This window comes from Phaseolus vulgaris, chromosome 4 (genome assembly GCF_000499845.2).
Source record: "Phaseolus vulgaris cultivar G19833 chromosome 4, P. vulgaris v2.0, whole genome shotgun sequence".
In the NCBI taxonomy this organism is placed as follows: domain Eukaryota; kingdom Viridiplantae; phylum Streptophyta; class Magnoliopsida; order Fabales; family Fabaceae; genus Phaseolus; species Phaseolus vulgaris.
In genome coordinates this window covers 5,102,741-5,119,896 of record NC_023756.2, presented here as the reverse complement: position 1 = coordinate 5,119,896, position 17,156 = coordinate 5,102,741, and the positions used below count along the sequence as shown (strand labels likewise).

The 17,156-nt window shown below is 33.1% G+C and overlaps 3 protein-coding genes and 1 pseudogene across 4 annotated transcripts; all 4 read left to right on the top strand.

Annotated features, from left to right (window-relative positions):
• Positions 1–1,520: 1,520 nt before the first annotated feature.
• LOC137837032 (7-deoxyloganetin glucosyltransferase-like) lies at positions 1,521–3,624 on the top strand. The gene is made up of 2 exons (XM_068645853.1): positions 1,521–2,142; positions 2,563–3,624. The coding sequence occupies exons 1-2, from the start codon at positions 1,620–1,622 to the stop codon at positions 3,492–3,494; spliced, it is 1,455 nt and encodes a 484-aa protein (XP_068501954.1). The 5' UTR covers positions 1,521–1,619; the 3' UTR covers positions 3,495–3,624.
• Positions 3,625–6,435: 2,811 nt separating this feature from the next.
• On the top strand, positions 6,436–8,365 carry LOC137836386 (7-deoxyloganetin glucosyltransferase-like; annotated as a pseudogene).
• A 2,642-nt stretch (positions 8,366–11,007) lies between these two features.
• Positions 11,008–13,349, top strand: LOC137837031 (7-deoxyloganetin glucosyltransferase-like). Its single transcript, XM_068645852.1, has 2 exons — positions 11,008–11,597; positions 12,017–13,349. The coding sequence occupies exons 1-2, from the start codon at positions 11,552–11,554 to the stop codon at positions 12,748–12,750; spliced, it is 780 nt and encodes a 259-aa protein (XP_068501953.1). The 5' UTR covers positions 11,008–11,551; the 3' UTR covers positions 12,751–13,349.
• Positions 13,350–14,573: 1,224 nt separating this feature from the next.
• On the top strand, positions 14,574–16,843 carry LOC137837030 (7-deoxyloganetin glucosyltransferase-like). 2 transcript variants are annotated; one of them, XM_068645851.1, is made up of 3 exons: positions 14,574–15,277; positions 15,711–16,627; positions 16,689–16,843. In XM_068645851.1, the coding sequence occupies exons 1-2, from the start codon at positions 14,749–14,751 to the stop codon at positions 16,616–16,618; spliced, it is 1,437 nt and encodes a 478-aa protein (XP_068501952.1). In that variant the 5' UTR covers positions 14,574–14,748; the 3' UTR covers positions 16,619–16,627; positions 16,689–16,843. The 2 variants fall into 2 exon arrangements, with proteins under 2 accessions (XP_068501952.1, XP_068501951.1); XM_068645850.1 differs by having other exon boundaries at positions 14,607–15,277; positions 15,711–16,843.
• The last annotated feature ends 313 nt before the right edge of the window (positions 16,844–17,156 follow it).

Here is a 17,156-nt window from a genome sequence, read left to right as displayed (position 1 = left end):
ACAGGATATAATGAAAACCTAATAGTTGCCTGTGTGGATGTAGGTTGCAGTTGGCAACCGAACCACGTTAAATCATGTGTTGTTTATTTTCTGTAGTTGATTTGTGATTGTGTGTTGCTTCTGCGTGCATTTTTTCCATCAATGAGATGCACGACTTGGATTGAACTTACCCTGGTCCTTTCTCTTGGATTTGTTGGTAATTTAAGTCTTGGGTATTGAATTAAGTGTTAGTATCTAGTAGGACTTACTTAATACAGGTGTTCTAGAAGGTGCCAATTGTTATTTTGTTTGTTGAACATCCTGGATGTGTAAATCCATGTGGAATTTATGTGATTGTTTTATGTTGGGATTTGAAGAAGATTGAATAATTGAGAAATTGATCCATTTAATTTGGTTTTCTCTTTTGATTAAATTGTGTATATTTTAAAATTTTATTTTCACTAGCTTATCCTTACTTTTCTTGTTGTGTTGTGAACAATTATGATTGTACTATCTATACATTTGATCAAAGTAGATTACATTCAATCCCAAGTTAGAAAGCACTTAGCCACTCATGACAACTTCTCCAATCTTCATTCTTGATCTGGATTGCATAAGAATGGCTAATCTAAGCAAGTTCTTCTCCTGAGAAGAAAGTTTTCTTCTTCTCTCTCTAACTTCTCTCTAAAAGTTCACACTTTTTCCACCGCCCCTCTTTTAGCTGTATTTCAAAATTTATATAGTGAAATCTAGCTCAAGCGAGCCAATTTAGCTTAAACTAGATCTTTCGGTGTTTTTTTAGCTTGAGTTAGCAATTCTAACCTGAGCTAGATCAGTATTGCACTATTAATCAAATCTGGATAATTTTAGCTTGAGCTAAATCTTCTAGCTTGAGCTAAATCTTCTTGTGATCCAATTAAGTTTTTGTTTTCTTTCTTTCAATGCTTCATATTCATCTGCAATTTACACAAAAATTGAGATTAATTTTCTTCACTTGTTTCTTGGTTCAACGTATATAATAAGAATCAATAATTCTCATATTTAGGTAATTTGCTAACATTAAACAACAATTAAGTTTCAAAGTGTTCATTTTTCTCAATTATAAATACTACACATTGGCCCTTATCAATGGTACCTACAAAAGATATTCTGACACTTAAGTAAGTTCTCCATAAAAATTAAAACAATAATATGAGAATAGAATTAATTATACATGCAACTATTTACTTACATAATTACAAATCCTAAAAATACAATTTAAAATAACATTTAATATAGATTATTATGTATATATCTGACTGCCATTATAAATATAAAATAAAAAACACATAAAATCAAGGATACATATTACTCGCACATAATCTATTATATAACTATTACACGTAGTCTATGCAACATGTTTTCATTATGGGAAAGTTCAAAGTGCCTTTGGCTTTATGTTTGGCACATAAAAAACAGAACATCATAGTTAACACATTAGGTGCTAAACATAATTATCCCATTTAAATGCACATGCTTTTCCTTATCCATATCTCATTCTCCAAAGCATTATTGCTTCATCCCAGTTAAAAGCACATGCCTGTCCATATTGTATCTCATTCTCCAAAGCACTCTCTTCACACTACAAGAAAAAATTGCAGATGGGTAACCCTGCAGAGAGAAAGCCACACGCAGTGTTGATCTCATATCCAGCTCAAGGCCATATCAATCCTTTGTTCGGATTAGCAAAGTTGCTTCATCTTAGAGGCTTTCGCATCACCTTTGTCCACACTGAATACAACTCCAAACGCTTGCTCAATTCAAGGGGTCTTAAAGCCTTTGATGGTTCTCCAGATTTTCATTTTGAAACAATCCCAGATGGTCTTCCCCTCACAGATGAAGTTGTTAATGTCACTCAAGACTCAGTGTCCCTTTGTAAATCAGTGAGAGAGAACTTTCTCCTACCCTTTCGTGAATTTCTTGCTAGAGTCAATGATTCTGCCATTGCTGGTCATATGCCTCTAGTTACTTGCTTGGTTTCTGATTTTTCCTTGACTTTTACTACACAAGCTGCTCAAGAACTAGAACTCCCTATCCTTCTATTTTCACCAGCCAGTGCCAGGTCCTTATTGTCTATTTTGCACTTCCGTACTCTTGCTGATAAAGGTCTAATACCACTTAAAGGTATGCATTAAGGCTCTCTGTTTTAAGAAAGTGCATGAACAACACGAGTAATTCAGATCTGGTTCCTCTAAATGAAGTAATATCAACAACTGATATTATGTATGTGAATAACAAATAATGTCTTTGCTGAGATATCAGTTGTTGGTTTTCCCCAATAGACTGAACTAAAAATATTACTTTACTTTATCTTTTCTTTCTGCAGAAAAGTTTTATAGCATTAGTTATAGCATCCATAACGTAAGACCAGTGACAATCTTAATCTGAATTGAAATAATAACTGAAGTTAACAAAATCCTCGGAAAAGTTATTTCAATGTTAGCCCTTTTTACTATTTAACTAATGGATACATGCTATTGAAGAAAATGTTCATCTGTAATTATGTGGAACTTGTAACAATTGATTTTGTAACCATGATTGCAGATGAGAGTTATTTGACAAATGGGTATTTGGACACAAAACTAGATTGGATTCCAGGTTTGAAAAACTTTAGACTGAAGGACCTACCTCACTATATAAGGACAACAAAAGAAAATAACTTTATGTTAGAATATCTCATTGATATGGCTGATAATGTGCTCAAAGCCCCTGCAACTGTTATAAATACTTCTGAAGAACTTGAGAGTGAGGCATTGAAGGCACTCTCTTCTATGCTCCCTTCTGTTTACCCCATTGGCCCTTTCCCATCATTTTTAAATCAAAGTCCACAGAATCATTTGGAATCTTTAGCTTCCAATCTCTGGAAGGAAGATATTGAGTGCCTTGAATGGCTTAAGTCCAAGGAACCTAATTCTGTTGTTTATGTGAATTTTGGTAGCATCATAGTTATGTCTCCAGAGAAACTTTTGGAGTTTGCTTGGGGTTTGGCCAACAGCAAGAGACCCTTTTTATGGATCATTAGGCCTGACCTTGTGATTGGTGGCTCAGTGATTTTGTCATCTGAGTTTGTGAATGAAATATCTGATAGAGGTCTAATTGCAAGCTGGTGTCCACAAGAGCAAGTGCTGAATCACCCTTCAATTGGTGGATTCTTGACTCATTGTGGATGGAACTCAACAATTGAAATCATTTGTGCTGGTGTGCCAATGGTGTGTTGGCCATTTTTTGTTGATCAGCCAACAAACTGCAGAAATATTTGCAATGAATGGGGCATTGGGATTGAATTTGACACTGATGTGAAGAGAAAGGAGGTGGAGAAACATGTGAATGAATTGATGGTGGGAGAGAAAGGAAAGAAGATGAGACAAAAGGTGATGCAGTTGAAGAAGAAGGCAGAGGAGGACACTAGATCTGGTGGTCTTTCATTCATGAACTTGGACAAAGTGATTAGTGAAGTGTTGTTCAAACAAAATTAGATTAAACAACTTTTCTTTTTCCTCTAATTCTGAACTGTGATGAGTCATGTATCTTGGATCTGTTGCTTTGTGAAGCAAAAATAAGTTGGCTTCATCACAACAATAAAAGAAAAATTTAGTAAAATCAATTAAAAAATTATAAACAACCATAATTTTTTAAAGTTTTGTTTTAAAATACAATTTATTTATTTTGCTTGTTTTGTGAGTTTCTTAAAAAAATTATTTCTAAAAATTTTTTTTTTCTCAAATTAAACTATAATTTTGTTTTATGTGTATAAGTTTATACTATTAGTGTTACTTACGTTTTCTAGAACTATTGTGCATAAAATTTACACAATACTTAGTTCTTTAATTAAAATAATTAAACAACATTAACTTTCAAATTTGATAATATTGTTTATAATTACAATATGGTTTAATTTTCAGATAGTTGATTTTATACGATGCTTAATTTATTCTTTAGAATATATACTACAATAAATCTCGTATTTCAATAAATATCGTTCCAAATTTTGTTCCAAATTTATCTATTTAAATATGTCTAAAAAAATTTCAACATATGTGTACTATATAGTGAAATGAAATTTTAATGTTAACTTTTAATTGATAATTTATTCTTTAGAATATATACTACAATAAATTTCCTATTCCAATAAATATCGTTCCTAATTTATCTATTTAAATATGTATAACGAAATTTCAACATATGTGTATTATAGTAAAATGTAATCTTAATGTTAACTTCAAATTGATAAATACCAAAGTGTTCTAGAAAGGTTATAAAGAATTTTGCACCATTAATTTCTTCACAAGAGGATTAAGAAATTCTCTTTGAATATCCATATAAGATAAAACTTAACTATCTTTTTTTTTTATAGAAAGGGACTAAGATAACTATTATATTTTTCTTTGGTTGGTGGTTGCTTTCTTCCCTCCACTTTTCTTTGAATCACCCTTGCTACTCCTCCTCCTTTGGTCTCCACTCCTTCGTATGCTCTTGGTCGGGATGGTACCTTTGAAAAGTACTATGACGCTTAAGTAAGTTCTCGGTATTTAGTGCAATTAATGCGCGATAATGACGTACCTTTTTCTCAAAACTTGTGACTATTTATATGATTATCATGACCCGTTATTATTGGGTGAGATTAATGTTTGGATCATAATTAAGAGCACATTACCTAATTCTTAATAATTGTTTTAGTCTTGTTAATCTTCTATTGAGTTTGATGGATTTGCTTATGTCGGTTGGCATAAACCGAGTACTGAATCCTCCACAATTAGTTTGGTTCTGACAGATATACACTTGCCCCCTAGGCTCGAAAGGTGCCAACCTGAAGAGTGTAAATGTGATGGTTGTACTTACCGATGTTGGATGTGACATCGACGACGCCGAAATCTCGACAAGACGATTGCCATGATTACTTAAATTTTTTGGCGCTAAGAAATAATGATCGTTGGATTGAGCGAGATCTAACAGTTGAGATCAAAGAGATGTTTACTATTCCTCTTCTCAAGCGCCTATAAATAGTGGTCCCCACCACTCGTCCATCACTTGCTTCGCTTCGACCTTTGAAACCCCCAACAATCTAGCGAGGTATTTTCCCTTCATTTTAAGAGGTTAGTCATGTCTTCCTCTAACTCTTCTACCTCCAAATTGTCTTTTTCTTCTTCTTCCTCTTCTGGTTCATCCTCAACCGAACCTTGTCGGTCAGGACGCTTGAAATGTTGCCCCCCATGCCTCAACATGAGGAGGTCGTGCCTTCTAGTTTTAACTCAGTTAGGGCTAACGATTCAAACACTGTTGTTGACCGATCGAACCCTACTCGGGAGTCATCCCATTCGGGATTTGATTGGGTTGATCCCAAAGTCACTAGTTATTTTTCCCTATTTAGGGATTCCTTTTCTATCACTTCTTTCCTAGATAGAGTGTGCCTTTTGAAACCTGATGTCGTTAACGACATCCTTGCTATTGACTTGTGTCATTCGGTCGATACCGTTTGTATCGGTCGGGCTCCTTCTGAACTCCCCTTTTTCTTCACATACTTATACTTCTTTTTTTATCTCCATATAGCCTTTTCCTTTGACGAGTTTATGATGGGTGTCCTTCGTACGCTTAATGTTGTTCCTTCTCAACTTCATCCCAACTCTTTGGCTTTCCCTTAGGCCTTTGGGCTTACTCTTCATTGTTTTCTTTTAATAAGAATAAGTATAAATTAAAATTGAAAAATAATTTAAATCATTAATTTATTAAATAAAAATAATATTAAAAAATTATTTAATTTTTTAAATTAAAAATATATAAATAATTAATTACAAATGATATTCAATTTTTTTTTCTCAAATATGAATTTTAAAAAAAGTGAAATATAAAAAATCCAAATTGAAAAGTGGTATTAGTAAATTAAATTTAAACATGTAAAAATTAAAACAATAATATGACAATAGAATTAATACACATGCAACTATTTACTTACATCATTACAAACCCTAAAAATACAATTTAAAATAACATTTAACATAGATTATTATGTATATATCTGACTGCCATTATAAATATAAAATAAAAATCACATAAAATCAAGGACACATATTACTCATACATAATCTATTATATAATTATTACACGTAATCTCATATATAATCAATTATATAAGTAAACATAATACCTTATCTGGAACATATGCACCACCACGTGAACATAAATGCTCTGAAAATTAATTTGATTTGCAAAGAAGAAAACTAATCTATGCAACAATGTTTCCATTATGGGAATGTTAAAAATTCTGTACTAAGAAAGTGCCCTTTGGCTTTATGCTTGGCATATGAAAAACAGAACATCATAGTTAACATTAGTTGCTGAACATAAACATTAAATGGACATGCTTTTCCTTATCCATATTTCATTCTACAAACCATTATTGCTTCATCCCAGTTAAAAGCACATGCTTGTCCATATTATATCTCATTCTCCAAACACTCTCCTCACACTACAAGAAAAAAATGCAGATGAGTAATCCTGCAGAGAAAAAGCCACACGCTGTGTTGATCCCATATTCAGTTCAAGGCCATATCAATCCTTTGTTCGGATTAGCAAAGTTGCTTCATCATAGAGGCTTTCACATCACCTTTGTCCACACCGAATACAACTACAAACGCTTGTTCAATTCAAGGGGTCTTAAAGCCTTTGATGGTTCTCCAGATTTTCATTTTGAGACAATCCCAGATGGTCTTCCCCTCACAGATGAAGTTGTTAATGTCACTCAAGACTTAGCGCCCCTTTCTAAATCAGTGAGAGAGAACTTTCTCCTACCCTTTCGTGAACTTCTTGCTAGACTCCATGATTCTGCCATTGCTGGCCATATACCTCCAGTTACTGGCTTGGTTTCTGATTATTCCTTGACTTTTACTACACAAGCTGCTCAAGAAATAACACTCCCTATTCTTCTATTTTCAACAGCCAGTGCCAGCTCCTTATTGTCTATTTTGCAAATCCGTATTCTTTCTGATAAAGGTCTAATATCACTCAAAGGTATGCTTTAAAGCTCTTTCTTTTAAGAAAGTGCATGAATAACACGAGTAATTCGGTTCTGGTTTCTCGAAATGAAGTAATATATTAACAATTGATATTGTGTATATGTGCCTTTAAAATAATGTCTTTGCTGAGATATCATATCAGTTGTCGATTTTCCTTGATAGATTGATCTACTAAATATATTACTTTACTTTATCTTTTCTTTCTGTAGAAAAGTTTTATGGCATTAGTTATAGCATCCATTAGGTAGGACCATTGACAATCTTAATCTGAATTGAAATAATAACTGAAGGTAACAAAATCCTCGGAAAACTTATTTCAATGTTAGCCCTTTTTACTATTTGTAACTAATGGATACATGCAAATGAAGAAAATTTTCATATGTAATTATGTGGAACTTGTAATTATTGGCTTTGTAAACATGATTGCATATGAGAGTTATTTGGACACCAAACTAGACAGGATTCCAACCATGAAAAACTTTAGACCGAATCACTTTATAAGGACAACAGATCCAAACAACTTTATAGTAAAATCTATCATTGATATGGCTGATAGTGTGCTCAAAGCCCCTACAACTGTTATAAATACTTATGAAGAACTTGAGACTGAGGCATTCAAGGCTCTCTCTTCTATGCTCCCTTCTGTTTGCCCCATTGGCCCTTTCCCTTCATTTTTAAATCAAAGTCCACAGAATCATTTGGAATCTTTAGCTTCCAATCTCTGGAAGGAAGATACTGAGTGCCTTGAATGGCTTAAGTCCAAGGAACCTAATTCTGTTGTTTATGTGAATTTTGGTAGCATCACAGTTATGTCTCCAGAGAAACTTTTGGAGTTTGCTTGGGGTTTGGCCAACAGCAAAAGACCTTTTTTATGGATCATTAGGCCTGACCTTGTGATTGGTGGCTCAGTGATTTTGTCATCTGAGTTTGTGAATGAAATATCTGATAGAAGTCTAATTGCAAGCTGGTGTTCACAAGAGCAAGTGCTGAATCACCCTTCAATTGGTGGATTCTTGACTCATTGTGGATGGAACTCAACAATTGAAAGCATTTGTGCTGGTGTGCCAATGGTGTGTTGGCCATTTTTTGCTGATCAGCCAACAAACTGCAGAAATATTTGCAATGAATGAGGCATTGGAATTGAAATTGACACTGATGTGAAGAGAAAGGAGGTGGAGAAACATGTTAATGAATTGATGGTGGGAGAGAAAGGAAAGAAGATGAGACAAAAGGTGATGCAGTTGAAGAAGAAGGCAGAGGAGGACACTAGATGTGGTGGTCTTTCATTCATGAACTTGGACAAAGTGATTAGTGAAGTGTTGTTTAAACAAAATTAGATTAAACAACTTTTCTTTTTCCTCTAAATCTGAACTGTGATGAGTCATTTATCTTGGATCTGTTGCTTTGTGAAGCAAAAATAAGTTGGCTTCATCACAACAATAAAAGAAAAGTTTAGTAAAGTAAATTAAAAATTATGCACAACCATCATTTTTTAAAGTTTTGTTTTAAAATACAATTTATTTATTTTTCCTTTTTTTGTGAGTTTCTTAAAAAAATTATTTATAAAACTAATTTTTTTTCTCAAATTAAACTATAATTTCTTATTTTTTATGTGTATAAGTTTATATTATTAGTGTTACTTATGTTTTCTAGAACTATTGTGCATAAAATTTACACAATATATACTTATTTCTTTAATTAAAATCATTAAAGAGCATTAACTTTCAAATTTGATAATATTGTTTATAATTACAATATGGTTTAATTTTCAGATAGTTGATTTTATACAATGCTTAATTTATTCTTTAGAATATATACTACAATAAATCTCGTATTCCAATAAATATAGTTCGCAATTTATCTATTTAAATATCTATAATAAAATTTCAACATATGTGTAGTTTAGTAAAATGTAATCTTAATGTTAACTTCTAATTGATAAATACCAAAGTGTTTTGGCAAGGTTATAAACAACTTTGCACAATTAATTTGTTTACAAGAGGATTAAAATCCTCTTTGATTTTGCATATAAGAGAAAAATTAACTATTTTTGTTCTAGTACATAAATGATTAAGAGAATTATTACTTTTTTCTTCGATCGGTCGATCTTTTTTTCCCTCCACTTCACTTGACAACTCTACTTCTCTTTGAATCACCCTTGCTACTCCTCCTCCCCTGGCCTCCACTCCTTCGTATGCTCTTGGTCGGGATGGTACCTACAAAAGGTATTCCAACACTTAAGTAAGTTCTCGGTATTCGATATAGTTAATATGTGATAATGACATGCTTTTTTCTCAAAACTTGTGACTTTATATGATTATCATGAGCCCATTTTTATTGGGTGGGATTAATGTTTGGATCATAATTAAGAGCACATTACCTAATTCTTAATCACTGTTTTAGACGTGTTAATCTTCTATCGAGTTTGACGGGGATTTACTCATGTCGGTTGACATAAACTGGGTACTGAATCCTCCATGATTCGTCCGGTTCTAACCGATACACTTGCCCTCAGGCTGGAAAGGTGCCAACTTGAAGAGTCTAAATGTGCTGATTGTACTTACCGATGTTGGATGTGACATCGATGACGTCGAAATCCTGACAAGACGTGTGTCAAGATTACTTGAAATGTTTGGCGCTAAGCAATATGATCGTTGTATTGAGCGAGATCTAACGGTTGACATCAAAGAGACCTTTACTATTCCTCTTCTCCAATGCCTATAAATAGTGGTCCTCTAGCACTTGTCCATCATTTGCTTCACTCTGACCTCCGAAACCCCTTACAATCTAGCGAGGTGTTTTCCCTTCATTCTGAGAGGTTAATCATGTCTTCCTCTAGCTCTTCTACCTCCATATCGTCTCTTTCTTCTTCTTCCTCTTTTGGGGCGCTTGAAATGTTGCCCCCCATGCCTCAACATGAGGAGGTTGTGCCCTCTAGTGTTAACTCAGTTAGAGTTAATGATTTGGACACTATTGTCGACTGATCAAACTCTAATGGAGTGTTATCCCATCGTTTGGAATTTGACTGGGTTGATCCGAAATTCACTAGGTATTTTTTCCAATTTAGGATTCCTTTTCTATCACTTATTTCATAGATAGAGTGTGCCTTTTGAAACCTGATGTTGTTGATGACATCCTTGCTATCAACTCGTGTCATCCGGCTGATAGCATTTGTATCGATCAGGCTCCTTCTGAACTCCCCTTTTATACTTATGCTTCTTTTCTTATATGCATATAGCCTTTTCCTTTGACGTGTTCACGATGGGTGTCATCCAAACGCTTAATGTTGTTCCTAAGAAAATCCCAACTCTTTGGCTTCCCTTTAGGTCTTTGGGCTTACCCTTCATTGTATTCTTTTAATAAGAATAAGTATAAATTAAAATTGAAAAATAATTTAAATCATTAACTTATTAAATAAAAATAATATTAAAAAATTAATTAATTTTTGAAATTGAAAATATATAAATAATTAATTACAAATGATATTCAATTTTATTTTCTCAAATATGAATTTTAAAAAAGTGAAATATAAAAAAACCAAATTGAAAAGTGGTATTTGTAAATTAAATTTAAACATGTAAAAATTAAAACAATAATATGATAATAGAATTAATTATACATGCAATTATTTACTTACATAATTACAAACCCTAAAAATACAATTTAAAATTACATTTAATATGGATTATTACGTATATATCCGACTTCCATTATAAATATAAAATAAAAATCACATAAAATCAAGGACACATATTACTCATACATAATCTATTATATAATTATTACACGTAGTGTATGCAACATGTTTCCATTATGGGAAAGTTCAAAGTGCCATTGGCTTTATGTTTGGCACATGAAAAACAGAACATCATAGTTAACACATTAGGTGCGGAACATAATTATCCCATTTAAATGCACATGCTTTTCCATATCGATATCTCATTATCCAAAGCATTATTGGTTCATCCCAGTTAAAAGCACTTGCCTATCTATATTGTATCTCATTCTCCAAAGCACTCTCTTCACACTACAAGAAAAAATTGTAGATGGGTAACCCTGCAGAGAGAAAGCCACACGCAGTGTTGATCCCATATCCAGCTCAAGACCATATCAATCTTTTGTTCGGATTAGCAAAGTTGCTTCATCTTAGAGGCTTTCACATCACCTTTGTCCACACTGAATACAACTACAAACGCTTGCTCAATTCAAGGGGTCTGAAAGCCTTTGATGGTTCTCCAGATTTTCATTTAGAAACAATCCCAGATGGTCTTCCTCTCACAGATGAAGTTGTTAATGTCACTCAAGACTCAGTGTCCCTTTGTAAATCAGTGAGAGAGAACTTTTTCCTACCCTTTCGTGAACTTCTTGCTAGACTCAATGATTCTGCCATTGCTGGTCATATGCCGTAAGTTACTTGCTTGGTTTCTGATTTTTCCTTGACTTTTACTACACAAGCTGCTCAAGAACTAGAACTCCCTATTGTTCTATTTTCACCAGCCAGTGCCGGGTCCTTATTGTCTATTATGCACTTTCGTACTCTTTCTGATAAAGCTCTAATACCACTCAAAGGTATGCATTAAGGCTCTCTCTTTTAAGAAAGTGCATGAACAACACGAGTAATTCGAATCTGGTTCCTCTAAATGAAGTAATATCAACAACTGATATTATGTATGTGAATAACAAATAATGTCTTTTGCTAAGATATCAGTTGTTGGTTTTCCCCGATAGACTGAACTAAAAATATTACTTTACTTTATCTTTTCTTTCTGTAGAAAAGTTTTATAGCATTAGTTATAGCATCCATAAGGTAAGACCAGTGAGAATCTTAATCTGAATTGAAATAATAACTGAAGGTAACAAAATCCTCGGAAAAGTTATTTCAATCTGCCCTTTTTACTATTTAACTAATGGATACATGCTAATGAAGAAAATGTTCATCTGTAATTATGTGGAACTTGTAACTATTGACTTTGTAATCATGATTGCAGATGAGAGTTATTTGACAAATGGGTATTTGGACACCAAACTAGACTGGATTCCAGGTTTGAAAAACTTTAGACTGGAGGACCTACCTGACTATATAAGGACAACAGATGCAAATAACTTTATGTTAGAATATCTCATTGATATGGTTGATAATGTGCTCAAAGCCCCTGCAACTGTTATAAATACTTCTGAAGAACTTGAGAGTGAGGCATTGAAGGCTCTCTCTTCTATGCTCCCTTCTATTTACCCCATTGGCCCTTTCCCATCATTTTTAAATCAAAGTCCACAGAATCATTTGGAATCTTTAGCTTCCAAACTCTGGAAGGAAGATACTGAGTGCCTTGAATGGCTTAAGTCCAAGGAACCTAATTCTGTTGTTTATGTGAATTTTGGTAGCATCACGATTATGTCTCCAGAGAAACTTTTGGAGTTTGCTTGGGGTTTGGCCAACAGCAAGAGACCCTTATTATGGATCATTAGGCCTGACCTTGTGATTGGTGGCTCAGTGATTTTGTCATTTGAGTTTGTGAATGAAATATCTGATAGAGGTCTAATTGCAAGCTGGTGTCCACAAGAGCAAGTGCTGAATCACCCTTCAATTGGTGGATTCTTGACTCATTGTGGATGGAACTCAACAATTGAAAGCATTTGTGCTGGTGTGCCAATGGTGTGTTGGCCATTTTTTGCTGATCAACCAACAAACTACAGAAATATTTGCAATGAATGGGGCATTTGAATTGAAATTGACACTGATGTGAAGAGAAAGGAGGTGGAGAAACATGTTAATGAATTGATGGTGGGAGAGAAAGGAAAGAAGATGAGGCAAAAGGTGATGCAGTTGAAGAAGAAGGCAGAGGAGGACACTAGATCTGGTGGTCTTTCATTCATGAACTTGGACAAAGTGATTAGTGAAGTGTTTTTCAAACAAAATTAGATTAAACAACTTTTCTTTTTCCTCTGAATCTGAACTGTGATGAGTCATGTATCTTGGATCTGTTGCTCTGTGAAGCAAAAATGATGGCTCAAGTGTTAGTGAAACTTATGTTTACAACATATTTAAGCTATCTATATTACTTTTGTCTTTGAAAATCACATTAGTGCTTTCTTAGACTTCTTATTTGCAGTTAAGATTTATGAAATGGAAAAATTGCTTAAGCACAAGTTTGTTTTATGTCTATTCAGGAATTTTAAACAAATACGGTAAGATATTCTTTGATGCGTGTTCTATTATACTGAGTATTAGAAAGTTAGATTGATCATATATATTAAGTTCACTTATGTCCCACATCAGTTACAATCCATATTTAAAATAAATATTTTTTTATTGACTTAATCAATGAATAAGTTAAAAAAAACTTTAGTCTATAAAGTTTTCATATAAAGTGGATTAGAGTTACACTGAAGAGTCGAAATAGTCAAAATGAGTTTGGTTTATCACAACAATAAAAGAAAAGTTTAGTAAAATAAATTAAAAAATAATGCACAACCATCTTTTTTTAAAGTTTGGTTTTAAAATACAATTTATTTGTTTTGTTTAAAAAAATTATTTCTAAAATTTATTTTTTTCTCAAATTAAACTATAATTTTTTTATTTTATGTGTATAAGTTTATATTATTAGTGTTACTTACGTTTTCTATAACTATTGTGCATAAAATTTACACAATACTTATTTTTTCAATTAAAATTATTAAATAAAATTAATTTAAAAATTTGATAATATTGTTTATAATTATTGTACTATTAGGGATCAGACCATCACAAAACCGACCATTATAAAAAAATTATATTACGATAAATGAATCATTAACTTAGGATAAGTCATATGGAAGATTAGATAATACACCCTTTAATCGTTATGCATATCTTAACTTCGGCCAGACAGTAAAAGGGTCCATCGAGACTGTATAAATAAACACAACAATCAAGACAAAAATACATTATTATTGTATTTATTGCATTTGAATACCGAACACTTACGTAAACAATAAATAACCTTTTGCTAGGACATTTCGGACCGGTCAAGAGTTAAAGCACGATTGCTAGGAGAGAAAGTTGAAGGAAAGTACTACAATCGAGAAGAAGGAATTAATTGTTCATTGGGTAGAGTTACAATTTCAGTCCCTTTTACAAGAACAATTATAATATTTTTTAATTTTCTTTTCAGTTCAACATCTTTTACAAAACAATTACAATATGATATAATTTTCTCAAAATTTATTTATTTAAATATGTATAATAAAATTTTAACACATGTGTACTGTAGTAAAATGTAATGTTAATGTTAATTGATAAATACCAAAGTATTTTGGAAAAGTTATAAAGAATTGTGCACCATTAATTTGTCTTTTCACAAGACGATCAAAAACAGGTAAATCAATCAAGCAAACAAATGAAAACCAATATCAAAACAAAACCTTGGCAGCGTGATCATCAGAACCAGTGATTAGATACGGTTTGTCACCATCCTTGGCCACGTTAGACTGACACAGAGGGTGTTAACAAAACTTTCTCTAAGTTTAAGTATCGTACAAGTATCATTCTCCAATTAAAAACAGAATATCATAGTTAACACGTTCGGTGCTGAACAACATTGGTTCATCCCAGTTAAATGGACATGTTTTTCCTTCTCCATATCTCATTCTCCAAAGCATAATTGCTTCATCCCCGTTGAAAGCATATGCTTATGCATATTGTATCTCATTCTCCAAACACTCTTCACACTACAAGAAAAAAATGCAGATGAGTAACCCTGTAGAGAAAAAGCCACATGCTGTGTTGATCCCATATCCAGTTCAAGGCCATATCAATCCTTTGTTCGGATTAGCAAAGTTACTTCATCTTAGAGGCTTTCACATCACCTTTGTCCACACTGAATACAACTACAAACGCTTGCTCAATTCAAGGGGTCTTAAAGCCTTTGATGGTTCTCCAGATTTTCATTTTGAGACAATCCCAGATGGTCTTCCCCTCACAGATGAAGTTGTTAATGTCACTCAAGACTTAGTGCCCCTTTCTAAATCAGTGAGAGAGAACTTTCTCTTACCCTTTCGTGAACTTCTTGCTAGACTCCATGATTCTGCCATTGCTGGCCATATACCTCCAGTTACTTGTTTGGTTTCTGATTATTCCTTGACTTTTACTACACAAGCTGCTCAAGAACTAGCACTCCCTATTCTTCTATTTTCACCAGCCAGTGCCAGCTCCTTATTGTCTATTTTGCAAATGCGTATTCTTTCTGATAGAGGTCTAATACCACTCAAAGGTATGCTTTAAAGCTCTTTCTTTTAAGAACGTGCACGAATAACACGAGTAATTCGGATATGGTTCCTCGAAATGAAGTAATATATTAACAATTGATATTGTGTATATGTGCGTAAAAAATAATGTCTTTGCTGAGATATCATATCAGTTGTCGGTTTTCCCTGATAGACTGATGTACTAAATATATTACTTTACTTTATCTTTTCTTTCTGTAAAAAGTTTTATAGCATTAGTTATAGCATCCATTAGGTAAGACCAGTGACAATCTTAATCTGAATTGAAATAATAACTGAAGGTAACAAAATCCTCTGAAAAGTTATTTCAATGTTAGCCCTTTCTACTATTTGTAACTAATGGATACATGCAAATGAAGAAAATGTTCATATGTAATTATGTGGAACTTGTAACTATAGGCTTTGTAATCATGATTGCAGATGAAAGTTATTTGGACACCAAACTAGACAGGATTCCAGCCATGAAAAACTTTAGACCGAATGACTTTATAAGGACAGCAGATCCAAACAACTTTATAGTAAAATCTATCATTGATATGGCTGATAGTGTGCTCAAAGCCCCTGCAACTGTTATAAATACTTATGAAGAACTTGAGACTGAGGCATTGAAGGCTCTCTCTTCTATGCTCCCTTCTGTTTACCCCATTGGCCCTTTCCCATCATTTTTAAATCAAAGTCCACAGAATCATTTGGAATCTTTAGCTTCCAATCTCTGGAAGGAAGATACTGAGTGCCTTGAATGGCTTAAGTCCAAGGAACCTAATTCTGTTGTTTATGTGAATTTTGGTAGCATCACGGTTATGTCTCCAGAACAACTTTTGGAGTTTGCTTGGGGTTTGGCCAACAGCAAGAGACCCTTTTTATGGATCATTAGGCCTGATCTTGTGAGTGGTGGCTCAGTGATTTTTTCATCTGAGTTTGTGAATGAAATATCTGATAGAGGTCTAATTGCAAGCTGGTGTCCACAAGAGCAAGTGCTGAATCACCCTTCAATTGGTGGATTCTTGACTCATTGTGGATGGAACTCAACAATTGAAAGCATTTGTGCTGGTGTGTCAATGGTGTGTTGGCCATTTTTTGCTGATCAGTCAAGAAACTGTAGAAATATTTGCAATGAATGGGGCATTGGGATTGAAATTGACACTGATGTGAAGAGAAAGGAGGTCGAGAAACATGTGAATGAATTGATGGTGGGAGAGAAAGGAAAGAAGATGAGACAAAAGGTGATGCAGTTGAAGCAGAAGGCAGAGGAGGACACTAGATCTAGTGGTCTTTCATACATGAACTTGGACAAAATGATCAGTGAAATATTGTTGAAACAAAATTAGATTAAGCAAGTGAAATGTTGTTCAAACAAAATTAGATTAAGCAAGTGAAATGTTGTTCAAACAAAATTAGATTAAACAGCTTTTTTTTTTCTTCCAAATCTGTACTGTGAAGAGTAATTGATACTCTCTTGGATTTGTTGCTTTGTGAAACAAATATGATGCCTCAGGTGTATGTGATGTGACACTTGTATTTACAACATGTTTAATATACTAAGATATATTTTTACCACAATAGAGCAAATACAATAATAAGTATAAATACATTTATTTTAATGAATTAAATATTCAATTTCTTTACTACCATGATGTACATCTTAATTTTTGCTCAATTAGTTCTTTATGATTGCAGTAACTTATCTTCGTAAATTCCTTTAATATTATTACTTTTTTTTTAATTCTTGATCATTATATTAAAAATATGTAAAGATAATATCAACATTTGCTTTTATAATTTTTGTTGTTCCTGGTAGAAATATAAGTTTTTCTTTTTTATAATTTTGAAACCCACAATTAAATTATGTTTAACCATGATATTAAT